Genomic DNA, 15,642 nt, shown 5'->3' with positions numbered 1-15,642 from the left:
CCACGCAGTCGTGGGTGAACAAGGAGTACAGGAGAGGGCTCAGAACGCACCCTTGTGGGGCCCCAGTGTTGAGGATCAGCGGGGTGGAAATGTTGTTGCCTACCCTCACCACCTGGGGGCGGCCCGTCAGGAAGTCCAGTACCCAGTTGCACAGGGCGGGGTCTGTCGTTCTGCCCCTGAACAAGGCAGTTAACCCACCGTTCCTAGGCCGTCATTGAAAATAAGAATGTGTTCTTAACTGACTTGCCTACTTAAATAAATGTTTTTTATTTTTTTAATCTGTGTCCAAAAATACCGATTTCAGATTACGAAAACTTGAAATCGGCCCTAATTAATCGGCCATTCCGATTAATCGGTCGACACCTAGTGTGTAGTAGGGATAATGTATTGTGGTGTGGTGGCTCATTTCTCTACTATCAAATGAGGAGAGACAAACGTATCACACATGTCAGAGTTATACTTAAACTAAATCTTTAATAATGAGAGCTTTGCAATAGCATTTGACTTTCAATGATGCACCATTTCTAATACACCCCTTTCAACCTACATGACGAACAACAGATACATAGAATGGGTCACAAGGTTAAGATTTGTATGAAAGGTATCTATAATACATAGCAGACAGCATCTGCTGTGTCAACAGTTTTCATTGTATAGACCAGTGTCTGGTCCTCTGACTCCAAACTGGAACCATCTCACCCTGCTACGGTATAGAACAGAAACATTACCTCATTCTCTGTAATGCTCTTTAGGTTTTATCACTTAAAGACATCGTAAATCTCCTGTCAGTGTAATCTCCCAGAAACCCACCCTCAGTAGAACACACACACAATAGTTAACAAAATACTCTATTCTGTTGCATAACACAACCATGATGCAATAAAAGCATTATAACATAATCTTGCAATTTTCCCATTACAAGGGATAATGTGTTGTGGTGTGTGTTGTAGGCTCGTCAATGTGATCCCAGCGGTAAAGAGTTTGACCACCATTGCAGGCGCTCCCCCTAAGAGGCCCCTGAACGGATACATGAGATTTGTGAAACAGCAACAACCTCTCGTTGTCAGGGAGTATCCAGGTGACTGGTGTTAGAATGGACAGTATCTCTACAGCTTCACTCATTCCTTTGTCTTCACACATCACTGAGTTAATGTTGATGTGAGTTTCAGATGTCAAAGCTGTCGATGTGATAAGGAAGATTGCACAACAGTGGAGAACTCTGACAGCAGACCAGAAACAGGTAGGTTGTGTCTTGATTCAGTAGCGACACTTCAGTAGACAGCAAGGCCCCCCCCCAGACCCTGACACCGTGGACAGCATGCCTCCCCCAGACCCTGACACCGTGGACAGCATGCCTCCCCCAGACCCTGACACCGTGGACAGCATGCCTCCCCCAGACCCTGACACCGTGGACAGCATGCCCCCCCCCAGACCCTGACACCTTGGACAGCATGCCCCCCCCCAGACCCTGACACCGTGGACAGCATGCCCCCCCAGACCCTGACACCGTGGACAGCAGGGCCCCCCAGACCCTGACACCGTGGACAGCATGCCTCCCCCAGACCCTGACACCTTGGACAGCATGGCCTCCCCCAGACCCTGACACCTTGGACAGCAGGGCCCCCCAGACCCTGACACCTTGGACAGCAAGTCCCCTCCCAGACCCTGACACCTTGGACAGCAAGCCCCCTCCCAGACCCTGACACCTTGACAGCAAGCCACCCCCCATACCCTGACACCTTGGACAGCATGGCCCCCCACCCCAGACCCTGACACCTTGGACAGCATGGCCCCCCCCCAGACCCTGACACCTTGGACAGCATGCCTCCCCCAGACCCTGACACCTTGGACAGCAAGGCCCCCCCCAGACCCTGACACCTTGGGCAGCAAGCCCCCCCCCAGACCCTGACACCTTGGACAGCAAGGTGTAGTAGTCCATGTTTGCACCTTCCATCAGAGAAGACGACAGACTGTCATGCGTCTACTTCCTACCAGCATGGATGTACTTGACAGTATTTAAATAACTGAAAATAGGCTGTTTGACTTATGGCCTACCTGAAATTGACATATCAGCGTTGTCGTACTGTGGACAGACTTGTGTGGTTGATTAACTAAATACATGTTGACTTTCCCCCACAGCCTTTTCAACAGGCGTCAGTGGTTGCCAGGGAACAGTTTAAGGTGGACATGCAGAGGTACCAGTCCCAGCTCACACCTGCACAGGCTGCTGCTCTGAAACAGGAGAGGAGACAGAGGCTGGCCAAGAGGAAAGCCATCAGGAGGAAGAGGGTGAGTGTAGCTCATTGATCTTCATAGTAGAGGTCGACCGATTAATCAGAATGGCAGATTAATTAGGGCCAATTTCAAGTTTTCATAACAATCGGAAATCGGTATTTTTGGGGACCGATTTGGCCGAATTTTTACATTTTATTTTAATTGATTTTTTACACCTTTATTTTATATTTATTTAACTAGGCAAGTCAGTTAAGAACACATTCTTATTTTCAATGAGGAACTGCCTCGTTCAGGGGTAGAACGACAGATTTTTACCTTGTCAGCTCGGGGATCCAATCTTTCAACCTTACAGTTAACTAGTCCAATGCAATAACGACCTGCCTCTCATTGCACTCCACAAGGAGCCTGCCTGTTACGCAAATGCAGTAAGCCAAGGTAAGTTGCTAGCTAGCATTAAACTTCTCTTATAAAAACAATCAATCAATCATAATCACTAGTTAACTACACATGGTTGATGATATTACTAGATATTATCTAGCGTGTCCTGCGTTGCATATAATCTGACTGAGTATACAAGTATCTAAGTATCTGCCTGAGCGGTGGTAGGCAGAAGCAGGTGCATAAACATTCATTCAAACAGCACTTTCTTTGCGTTTTGCCAGCAGCTCCTCGTTGTGCATCAAGCATTGCGCTGGTTATGACTTCAAGCCTATCAACTCCCGAGATGAGGCTGGTGTAACCGAAGTGAAATGGCTAGCTAGTTAGTGCGCGCTAATAGCGTTTCAAACGTCACTCGCTCTGAGCCTTGTAGTGGTTGTTCCCCTTGCTCTGCATGGGTAAGGCTGCTTTGAGGGTGGCTGTTGTCGTTGTGTTGCTGGTTCGAGCCCAGGGAGGAGCGAGGAGAGGGACGGAAGCTATACTGTTACACTGAAAATACTAAAGTGCCTATAAGAACATCCAATAGTCAAAGGTTAATGAAATACAAATGGTATAGAGGGAAATAGTCCTATAATAACTACAACCTAAAACTTCTTGCCTAGGAATATTGAAGACTCATGTTAAAAGGAACCACCAGCTTTCATATGTTCTCATGTTCTGAGCAAGGAACTTAAACGTTAGCTTTCTTACATAGCACATATTGCACTTTTACTTTCTTCTCCAACACTTTGTTTTTGCATTATTTAAGCCAAATTGAACATGTTTCATTATTTATTTGAGGCTAAATTGATTTGATGTATTATATTAAGTTCAAATAAGTGTTCATTCAGTATTGTTGTAATTGTTATTATTATCGACTTTTTTGGTCCTCCAATAATCGGTATCGGCGTTGAAAAATCATAATCGGTCGACCTCTACTTCATAGTGATGTGCTGTGCGCCGTGGACACTATTTGGCATGACAGGCCCCTCCTAGTGAATGAAATGGCATACTACTAAGGCCTTGTGATAGTATTAGTAGTGGTGTGTTCTGATGTTGTGCCACTGAAATGTTCCTGGTGACTCGTCTGACTTGACTTCCACTTTTAGGAGTTGAACAGTCTTGGCAAACCCAAACGTCCCCGGTCGTCCTTTAACATCTTCATGGCAGAACACTTTGAGGAGTCCAGGGGGACGACCACACAGGTTGGTACTGAGGAGGGGGGGGGGCATGCAGGTTGGTACTGAGGAGTCCAGAGGGGGGGGTGGCACTCAGGTTGGTACTGAGGAGTCCAGAGGGGGGGACCACTCAGGTTGGTACTGAGGAGGGGGGGGGGGCATGCAGGTTGGTACTGAGGAGTCCAGAGGGGGAGGGGGGACCATGCAGGTTGGTACTGAGGAGTCCAGAGGGGGAGGGGGGACCATGCAGGTTTGTACTGAGGAGTCCAGAGGGAGGTGGGGGGGAACCACGCAGGTTGGTATCAGTGTCCAGTAATCAAATACTTTTTCATGAGTTCTATGAGTTCTAAGTCTATGTGATGAAAATATAATATTTTTTAACACATTACATTGTACCAGCGTTAAAGAGATGGTTAATATGTAATCTAAATGTAACGGTATAACACGCACCTGTTAATGCTGTCACCTTTTTCCCCCCAGGGCAAGATGAAGATGCTGCGGGAGGACTGGACCAAACTGTCAACCTCACAGAAACAAGTAGGTGGAATGAAGTGTTTGATACAGTGCATTCGTTATGTTTCATTAAGGATCTCTCTGTACTTTCCTCCGTTCATCTTTGCCTTGATCATGACTGCTGCCACCACCATGCTTCACCGTAGTGATGGTGCCAGGTTTCCTCCAAACGTGATGCTGCCACCACCATGCTTCACCGTAGTGATGGTGCCAGGTTTCCTCCAGATGTGATGCTGCCACCACCATGCTTCACCGTAGTGATGGTGCCACGTTTCCTCCAGACGTGATGCTGCCACCACCATGCTTCACCGTCGTGATGGTGCCAGGTTTCCTCCAGATGTGATGCTGCCACCACCATGCTTCACCGTAGTGATGGTGCCAGGTTTCCTCCAGACGTGATGCTGCCACCACCATGCTTCACCGTAGTGATGGTGCCAGATTTCCTCCAGATGTGACTCTTGGCATTGGGGCCAAAGAGTTCAATCTTGGTTTCATCAGACTGGAGACATGTTTGTTTCTCATGGTCTGAGAGTCATTTAGGTTCCTTTTTGCAAGCTCCAAGTGGGCTGTCACGTGCCTTTTACTGAGGAGTGGCTTCCGTCTGGCCACTCTACCATAAATGCCTGATTGGTGGAGTGCTGCAGATATGGTTGTCCTTCTGGAAGGTTCTCCCATCTCCACAGAGGAACTCTGGAACTCTGTCAGAGAGACCATCAGGTTCTTTGTCACCTCCCTGACCAAGGCCATTCTCCCCCGATTGCTCAGTTTGGCCGGGCGGCCAGCTCTAGGAAGAGTCTTGGTGGTTCCAAGCTTCTTCCATTTAAGAATGATGGAGGCCACTGTGTTCTTGGGGACCTTCAATGCTGCAGAATTGTTTTGGTACCTTTCCCCAGATCTGTGCATCGACACAATCCTGTCTCTGAGCTCTACGGACAATTCCTTCGACCTCATGGCTTGGTTTTTGCATTGACATGCAGTGTCAACTGTGGGGATATATAGACAGGTGTGCCTTTCCAAATCACGTCCAATCAATTTAATTTACCACAGGTAGACTCTAACAATGGATGGAAACAGGAGGCACCTGAGCTCAATTTTGAGTCTCATATTTGGTATTTCTGTTTTTTATTTGTAGTACATTAGAAAAAATGTAAACCTGTTTTCACTTTCATTATGGGGTATTGTGTATAGATTGAGGAAAACAAATATCTAATCCATTTTAGAATAAAGCTGTAACGTAACAAAATGTGGAAAAAGTCAAGGAGTCTGAACACTTTCCGAATGCACTGTAGATTGTGTTATATACCTGTGGTGGTGTAGATGTAGTTATATACCTGTGGTGGTGGTGTAGATGTAGTTATATACCTGTGGTGGTGGTGTAGATGTAGTTATATACCTGTGGTGGTGTAGATGTAGTTATATACATATGGTGGTGGTGTAGATGTAGTTATATACCTGTGTAGATGTAGTTATATACCTGTGGTGGTGTAGATGTAGTTATATACCTGTGGTGGTGGTGTAGATGTAGTTATATACCTGTGGTGGTGGTGTAGATGTAGTTATATACCTGTGGTGGTGTAGATGTAGTTATATACATATGGTGGTGGTGTAGATGTAGTTATATACCTGTGTAGATGTAGTTATATACCTGTGGTGGTATAGATGTAGTTATATACATATGGTGGTGGTGTAGATGTAGTTATATACCTGTGGTGGTGTAGATGTAGTTATATACCTGTGGTGGTGTAGATGTAGTTATATACCTGTGGTGGTGTAGATGTAGTTATATACCTGTGGTGGTGTAGATGTAGTTATATACATATGGTGGTGGTGTAGATGTAGTTATATACCTGTGTAGATGTAGTTATATACCTGTGGTGGTATAGATGTAGTTATATACATATGGTGGTGGTGTAGATGTAGTTATATACCTGTGGTGGTATAGATGTAGTTACAGTGCCTTGCGAAAGTATTCGGCCCCCTTGAACTTTGCGACCTTTTGCCTCATTTCAGGCTTCAAACATAAAGATATAAAACTGTATTTTTTTTGTGAAGAATCAACAACAAGTGGGACACAATCATGAAGTGGAACGACATTTATTGGATATTTCAAACTTTTTTAACAAATCAAAAACTGAAAAATTGGGAGTGCAAAATTATTCAGCCCCCTTAAGTTAATACTTTGTAGCGCCACCTTTTGCTGCGATTACAGCTGTAAGTCGCTTGGGGTATGTCTCTATCAGTTTTGCACATCGAGAGACTGAAATTTTTTCCCATTCCTCCTTGCAAAACAGCTCGAGCTCAGTGAGGTTGGATGGAGAGCATTTGTGAACAGCAGTTTTCAGTTCTTTCCACAGATTCTCGATTGGATTCAGGTCTGGACTTTGACTTGGCCATTCTAACACCTGGATATGTTTATTTTTGAACCATTCCATTGTAGATTTTGCTTTATGTTTTGGATCATTGTCTTGTTGGAAGACAAATCTCCGTGCCGGTCTCAGGTCTTTTGCAGACTCCATCAGGTTTTCTTCCAGAATGGTCCTGTATTTGTCTCCATTCATCTTCCCATCAATTTTAACCATCTTCCCTGTCCCTGCTGAAGAAAAGCAGGCCCAAACCATGATGCTGCCACCACCATGTTTGACAGTGGGGATGGTGTGTTCAGCTGTGTTGCTTTTACGCCAAACATAACGTTTTGCATTGTTGCCAAAAAAGTTAAATTTTGGTTTCATCTGACCAGAGCACCTTCTTCCACATGTTTGGTGTGTCTCCCAGGTGGCTTGTGGCAAACTTTAAACTACACTTTTTATGGATATCTTTAAGAAATGGCTTTCTTCTTGCCACTCTTCCATAAAGGCCAGATTTGTGCAATATACGACTGATTGTTGTCCTATGGACAGAGTCTCCCACCTCAGCTGTAGATCTCTGCAGTTCATCCAGAGTGATCATGGGCCTCTTGGCTGCATCTCTGATCAGTCTTCTCCTTGTATGAGCTGAAAGTTTAGAGGGACGGCCAGGTCTTGGTAGATTTGCAGTGGTCTGATACTCCTTCCATTTCAATATTATCGCTTGCACAGTGCTCCTTGGGATGTTTAAAGCTTGGGAAATCTTTTTGTATCCAAATCCGGCTTTAAACTTCTTCACAACAGTATCTCGGACCTGCCTGGTGTGTTCCTTGTTCTTCATGATGCTCTCTGCGCTTTTAACGGACCTCTGAGACTATCACAGTGCAGGTGCATTTATACGGAGACTTGATTACACACAGGTGGATTGTATTTATCATCATTAGTCATTTAGGTCAACATTGGATCATTCAGAGATCCTCACTGAACTTCTGGAGAGAGTTTGCTGCACTGAAAGTAAAGGGGCTGAATAATTTTGCACGCCCAATTTTTCAGTTTTTGATTTGTTAAAAAAGTTTGAAATATCCAATAAATGTCTTTCCACTTCATGATTGTGTCCCACTTGTTGTTGATTCTTCACAAAAAAATACAGTTTTATATCTTTATGTTTGAAGCCTGAAATGTGGCAAAAGGTCGCAAAGTTCAAGGGGGCCGAATACTTTCGCAAGGCACTGTACACATGGTGATGGTAGATATATACACATAGTGATGGTAGATGTAGATATATACACATGGTGATGGTAGATGTAGATATATACACATGGTGATGGTAGATATATACACATAGTGATGGTAGATGTAGATATATACACATGGTGATGGTAGATGTAGATATATACACATGGTGATGGTAGATATATACACATAGTGATGGTAGATGTAGATATATACACATGGTGATGGTAGATATATACACATGGTGATGGTAGATGTAGATATATACACATGGTGATGGTAGATGTAGATGTAGTTATATACATGTGGTGGTGGTGTTTAGTTATATACATGTAGATATATACACATGGTGATGGTAGATGTAGATGTAGTATAGATGTAGATATATACACATGGTGATGGTATAGATGTAGTTATATACATGTAGTTATATACATATGGTGGTGGTGGTATAGATGTAGTTATATACCTGTGGTGGTATAGATGTAGTTATATACATATGATGGTATAGATGTAGTTATATACCTGTGGTGGTATAGATGTAGTTATATACCTGTGGTGGTATAGATGTAGTTATATACATATGGTGGTGGTATAGATGTAGTTATATACATGTAGATATATACACATGGTGATGGTAGATATATACACATGGTGATGGTAGATGTAGATATATACACATGGTGATGGTAGATATATACACATGGTGATGGTAGATGTAGATATATACACATGGTGATGGTAGATGTAGATATATTCACATGGTGATGGTAGATATATACACATGGTGGTGGTAGATGTAGATATATACACATGGTGATGGTAGATGTAGATATATACACATGGTGATGGTAGATGTAGATATATACACATGGTGGTGGTAGATGTAGATATATACACATGGTGATGGTAGATGTAGATATATACACATGGTGATGGTAGATGTAGATATATACACATGGTGATGGTAGATGTAGATATATACACATGGTGATGGTAGATGTAGATATATACACATGGTGATGGTAGATGTAGATCTATACACATGGTGATGGTAGATGTAGATATATACACATGGTGGTGGTAGATGTAGATATATTCATATGGTGGTGGTAGATGTAGATATATACACATGGTGATGGTATAGATGTAGATATATACACATGGTGATGGTAGATGTAGATATATACACATGGTGATGGTAGATGTAGATGTAGATATATACACATGGTGATGGTAGATGTAGATATATGCACATGGTGATGGTATAGATGTAGATATATGCACATAGTGATGGTATAGATGTAGATATATACACATGGTGATGGTATAGATGTAGATATATACACATGGTGATGGTAGATGTAGATCTATACACATGGTGATGGTAGATGTAGATCTATACACATGGTGATGGTAGATGTAGATATATGCACATGGTGATGGTAGATGTAGATCTATACACATGGTGATGGTAGATGTAGATATATACACATGGTGATGGTAGATGTAGATATATATACATGGTGATGGTAGATATATACACATGGTGATGGTAGATGTAGATATATATACATGGTGATGGTAGATATATACACATGGTGCTGGTAGATGTAGATCTATACACATGGTGATGGTAGATGTAGATCTATACACATGGTGATGGTAGATGTAGATATATACACATGGTGATGGTAGATGTAGATATATACACATGGTGATGGTAGATGTAGATATATACACATGGTGGTGGTAGATGTAGATATATACACATGGTGATGGTAGATGTAGATGTAGATATATACACATGGTGATGGTAGATGTAGATATATGCACATGGTGATGGTAGATGTAGATATATACACATGGTGGTGGTAGATGTAGATATATACACATGGTGATGGTAGATGTAGATATATACACATGGTGATGGTAGATGTAGATATATACACATGGTGATGGTAGATGTAGATATATACACATGGTGATGGTAGATGTAGATATATACACATGGTGATGGTAGATGTAGATCTATACACATGGTGATGGTAGATGTAGATATATACACATGGTGGTGGTAGATGTAGATATATTCATATGGTGGTGGTAGATGTAGATATATACACATGGTGATGGTATAGATGTAGATATATACACATGGTGATGGTAGATGTAGATATATACACATGGTGATGGTAGATGTAGATGTAGATATATACACATGGTGATGGTAGATGTAGATATATGCACATGGTGATGGTATAGATGTAGATATATGCACATAGTGATGGTATAGATGTAGATATATACACATGGTGATGGTATAGATGTAGATATATACACATGGTGATGGTAGATGTAGATCTATACACATGGTGATGGTAGATGTAGATCTATACACATGGTGATGGTAGATGTAGATATATGCACATGGTGATGGTAGATGTAGATCTATACACATGGTGATGGTAGATGTAGATATATACACATGGTGATGGTAGATGTAGATATATATACATGGTGATGGTAGATATATACACATGGTGATGGTAGATGTAGATATATATACATGGTGATGGTAGATATATACACATGGTGCTGGTAGATGTAGATCTATACACATGGTGATGGTAGATGTAGATCTATACACATGGTGATGGTAGATGTAGATATATACACATGGTGATGGTAGATGTAGATATATACACATGGTGATGGTAGATGTAGATATATACACATGGTGGTGGTAGATGTAGATATATACACATGGTGATGGTAGATATATACACATGGTGATGGTAGATGTAGATATATACACATGGTGATGGTAGATGTAGATATATACACATGGTGGTGGTAGATGTAGATATATACACATGGTGATGGTAGATGTAGATCTATACACATGGTGATGGTAGATGTAGATATATGCACATGGTGATGGTAGATGTAGATATATACACATGGTGATGGTAGATGTAGATATATACACATGGTGATGGTAGATGTAGATATATACACATGGTGATGGTAGATATATACACATGGTGATGGTAGATGTAGATATATACACATGGTGATGGTAGATGTAGATATATACACATGGTGATGGTAGATGTAGATATATACACATGGTGGTGGTAGATGTAGATATATACACATGGTGATGGTAGATATATACACATGGTGATGGTAGATATATACACATGGTGATGGTAGATGTAGATATATACACATGGTGGTGGTAGATGTAGATATATACACATGGTGATGGTATAGATGTAGATATATACACATGGTGATGGTAGATATATACACATGGTGATGGTAGATGTAGATATATACACATGGTGATGGTATAGATGTAGATATATACACATGGTGATGGTATAGATGTAGATATATACACATGGTGATGGTATAGATGTAGATATATACACATGGTGATGGTAGATGTAGATCTATACACATGGTGATGGTAGATGTAGATATATGCACATGGTGATGGTAGATGTAGATATATACACATGGTGATGGTAGATGTAGATATATACACATGGTGATGGTAGATGTAGATATATGCACATGGTGATGGTAGATGTAGATATATACACATGGTGATGGTAGATGTAGATGTAGATATATACACATGGTGATGGTAGATGTAGATATATGCACATGGTGATGGTAGATGTAGATATATATACACATGGTGATGGTAGATGTAGTTATATACTTATGATGGTGTAGATGTAATTAGTGATGCCTTTCACCCCTCCCCTCTTCAATGAACTGAATTGACCTTCAAAGATTCTCTCCTATTCGCACCACATCAAAAGAAAAGATAGTTGGAAAGAGGAGATGGATGTATCCAGTATAATAGATGGACTAAGTTAGCTAGAGATTATATGACTTTGTTTTGCTAACACTCCCATTCTGGGTAAAGTATATCTGCATTAAAATAAAGTTGGTAAAACATCTGGTAAAAATGTGTTATTTTGACAGTTATTTTACTTCATCCAAAACCGTCAATGTCACGGTTACCCACGGTTACCCACGGTTACCCACGGTGACCCAATTACAGTCACAGCCCTAGCTGTGTTTCAGGTGTACAGTGGGCTCCCAAATTACCGTCACAGCCCTAGCTGTGTTTCAGGTGTACAGTGGGCTCCCAAATTACTGTCACAGCCCTAGCTGTGTTTCAGGTGTACAGTGGGCTCCCAAATTACCGTCACAGCCCTAGCTGTGTTTCAGGTGTACAGTGGGCTCCCAAATTACCGTCACAGCCCTAGCTGTGTTTCAGGTGTACAGTGGGCTCCCAAATTACTGGCACAGCCCTAGCTGTGTTTCAGGTGTACAGTGGGCTCCCAAATTACTGTCACAGCCCTAGCTGTGTTTCAGGTGTACAGTGGGCTCCCAAATTACTGTCACAGCCCTAGCTGTGTTTCAGGTGTACAGTGGGCTCCCAAATTACTGGCACAGCCCTAGCTGTGTTTCAGGTGTACAGTGGGCTCCCAAATTACTGGCACAGCCCTAGCTGTGTTTCAGGTGTACAGTGGGCTCCCAAATTACTGGCACAGCCCTAGCTGTGTTTCAGGTGTACAGTGGGCTCCCAAATTACTGTCACAGCCCTAGCTGTGTTTCAGGTGTACAGTGGGCTCCCAAATTACTGTCACAGCCCTAGCTGTGTTTCAGGTGTACAGTGGGCTCCCAAATTACTGGCACAGCCCTAGCTGTGTTTCAGGTGTACAGTGGGCTCCCAAATTACTGGCACAGCCCTAGCTGTGTTTCAGGTGTACAGTGGGCTCCCAAATTACTGTCACAGCCCTAGCTGTGTTTCAGGTGTACAGTGGGCTCTCAAATTACTGTCACAGCCCTAGCTGTGTTTCAGGTGTACAGTGGGCTCACAAATTACCGTCACAGCCCTAGCTGTGTTTCAGGTGTACAGTGGGCTCCCAAATTACTGGCAGCCCTGACTTGCAGTGCCCAAACATTTCTTCAAAAAAATATAAGCAATATAATTATATAGAGAGATTCAAAATACCAACATGTGAGATACTGTACTTTATTCATGTTTCAATGGAACCCACCAATCATACAATTATTTAATACAAAATAAATGTAACTAAAATCAAGGTTTCATAATTATTGGCACTCCTCATTTAGTACTTAGTACAACGACCTCTGGCAAGGACAACAGCGTGGAGTCTTTTCCTGTAATGTTTGACAAGGTTTAGGAACACATCTGGAGGGATGTTGGACCATTCCTCTATGCAGATCATTTCAAGATCCTTCACATTCTTGGGTTTACGCTCGTCAACTGCCCTCTTCCACTCAGCCCAAAAGGTTTTCCATTGGATTGAGGTCAGGTGACTGAGATGGCCATGGCAGCACATTGATTTTGTTGCCACAAAATTTTCTTGTTGGAAAGTCCACCTACTGCCAAGTTCCAGCCTTCTGGCAGAGGCAACCGGATTGTCAGCCAAAATTGCCTGATACTTGGTGGAATTCATTACGCCATCAATCTGAACCAGTGCCACTGGACCTCTGGAATTAAAACGGCCCCAAAACATCACTGACCCACCACCATATTTCACCGTGGGTATGAGGTGCCTCTCCTTGTATGCATCTCTGTTTCACCGTGGGTATGAGGTGCCTCTCCTTGTATGCATCTCTTTCACCGTGGGTATGAGGTGCCTCTCCTTGTATGCATCTCTGTTTCACCGTGGGTATGAGGTGCCTCTCCTTGTATGCATCTCTGTTTCACCGTGGGTATGAATGAGGTGCCTCTCCTTGTATGCATCTCTGTTTCACCATGGGTATGAGGTGCCTCTCCTTGTATGCATCTCTGTTTCACCGTGGGTATGAGGTGCCTCTCCTTGTTGCATCTCTGTTTCACCGTGGGTATGAGGTGCCTCTCCTGGTGCCTCTCTCTGTTTCCACGCCAAACATGCCAATGCTGTATCTGACCAAACGTTCAATTTTGGACCCATCGGACTAGAGCACCTTCTTCCAGTCATAATTTAAATTACGTTTGGCTCCAAGCGCTTGCGTCTGTGTCTTGATGTCAGAAAGGGCTTTCTTCTGGCAACTCTTCCAAAGAGCCTGTGGTTGTCTGTTGGAGCTTTTTGATACCTGGTGACCTGGTGACCTCAAGACGCCACCAAGGCCTGCAATTCTTCCACAGTGAATCTTGGGGATTTTGTTGCTTCTCTCACCATCCTCCTCCCATTCCTGGGGGGCGGGGGGGGGGGGGGTCTTCTACCTGTGAGGTTTTCAACTGTTCCATATCTTTTATAATTTTTAATAATTGCTCTGACAGTGCTCAGTGGTATATTCAATCGTTTGTGGATCTTCTTGTAGCCATTACCAGATTTATGAAGGTCTACGACCATCTGTCTCTTTTGAACTGCCAGTTATTTTGTTTTCTTCATGGTGTTGGATGACAAAGGGATATCGCATGCGTGTTACCTCATTTTGATACCCTAGTGAAACTGGAAGTGATGTAATGGCTCAATTAAGTTCCTTAAGACTTAAATAATTGTGAAACCTTGATTTGGAGGACATACATTTTTAATTACTAGGCTAACTGACTCTGTGATGTTGTTTCAGGTCTACATGACTAACTGACTCTGTGTGCTCTGCAGGTCTACATGACTAACTGACTCTGTGCTCTGCAGGTCTACATGACTAACTCACTCTGTGTGCTCTGCAGGTCTACATGACTAACTCACTCTGTGTGCTCTGCAGGTCTACATGACTAACACTCTGTGTGCTCTGCAGGTCTACATGACTAACTGACTCTGTGTGCTCTGCAGGTCTACATGACTAACTGACTCTGTGTGCTCTGCAGGTCTACATGACTAACTGACTCTGTGTGCTCTGCAGGTCTACATGACTAACTGACTCTGTGTGCTCTGCAGGTCTACATGACTAACTGACTGTGTGCTCTGCAGGTCTACATGACTAACTGACTCTGTGTGCTCTGCAGGTCTACATGACTAACTGACTCTGTGTGCTCTGCAGGTCTACATGACTAACTGACTGTGTGCTCTGCAGGTCTACATGACTAACTGACTGTGTGCTCTGCAGGTCTACATGAGTAACTGACTCTGTGATGTTGTTTCAGGTCTACATGACTAACTGACTCTGTGCTCTGCAGGTCTACATGACTAACTCACTCTGTGTGCTCTGCAGGTCTACATGCAGCTGGCGGAGGATGATAAAGTGCGCTATAAGAATGAGATGAAGTCCTGGGAGGAACACATGATGGATATTGGACGGGAGGACCTGATCAGACGGAAAGAGACCCACAAGAACAAAACTGCTACTAAAGGAGGCAAACAGAAATCCAAAGTGAAAGTGGTGAAAACTAAATCTGCAGGAGCTACGACAGTGAGGAGCGGGAAAAAGGCCTGAGCTGTTCTGGAGAGGAAGGGTGATGAAGGCAAGTTACCGTCCCAAATAAAATACATTTTGTTTATAGTCGTATCAATGCTCCTAGCGCCTCAAACTGTGAATGAACCTTCACCAGTCTGGGAAAGATCATGAAACATAACATTCTCAACTGACAGTTAAGCAGTGTTCTTTCTAGTATGAAAAGATTAATTATGTTGAAGTTAAGTTCCTGTCACCAGGGCCACGTTCTGTATATACTGTCTCTATACACAGTGTACAGGCTAGTCTGTACTAGATATAGTCTTTGTTAAGAGACGTGTTGACCA

At 42.8% G+C, this 15,642-nt stretch overlaps 1 protein-coding gene across 2 annotated transcripts in view; it reads left to right on the top strand.

Moving 5' to 3' along the window:
- The window catches only part of LOC139381410 (transcription factor A, mitochondrial-like), a 39,409-nt gene that overhangs the window by 11,807 nt on the left and 11,960 nt on the right, over positions 1 to 15,642 (top strand). For both annotated transcript variants that reach the window (XM_071124911.1, XM_071124910.1), the window contains 6 exons: positions 951 to 1,078; positions 1,170 to 1,240; positions 2,140 to 2,289; positions 3,762 to 3,857; positions 4,311 to 4,367; positions 15,116 to 15,365. In XM_071124911.1, coding sequence (XP_070981012.1) covers positions 951 to 1,078; positions 1,170 to 1,240; positions 2,140 to 2,289; positions 3,762 to 3,857; positions 4,311 to 4,367; positions 15,116 to 15,337 — 724 coding nt within the window. In that variant the 3' untranslated portion in view covers positions 15,338 to 15,365. The remainder of the gene's footprint in view (positions 1 to 950; positions 1,079 to 1,169; positions 1,241 to 2,139; positions 2,290 to 3,761; positions 3,858 to 4,310; positions 4,368 to 15,115; positions 15,366 to 15,642) is intronic.

Source organism: Oncorhynchus clarkii, chromosome 23 (assembly GCF_045791955.1).
Source record: "Oncorhynchus clarkii lewisi isolate Uvic-CL-2024 chromosome 23, UVic_Ocla_1.0, whole genome shotgun sequence".
Taxonomy (NCBI): domain Eukaryota; kingdom Metazoa; phylum Chordata; class Actinopteri; order Salmoniformes; family Salmonidae; genus Oncorhynchus; species Oncorhynchus clarkii.
The sequence above is the reverse complement of the archived record's forward strand: the minus strand, read 5'-3'. Positions and strand labels throughout refer to the sequence as shown.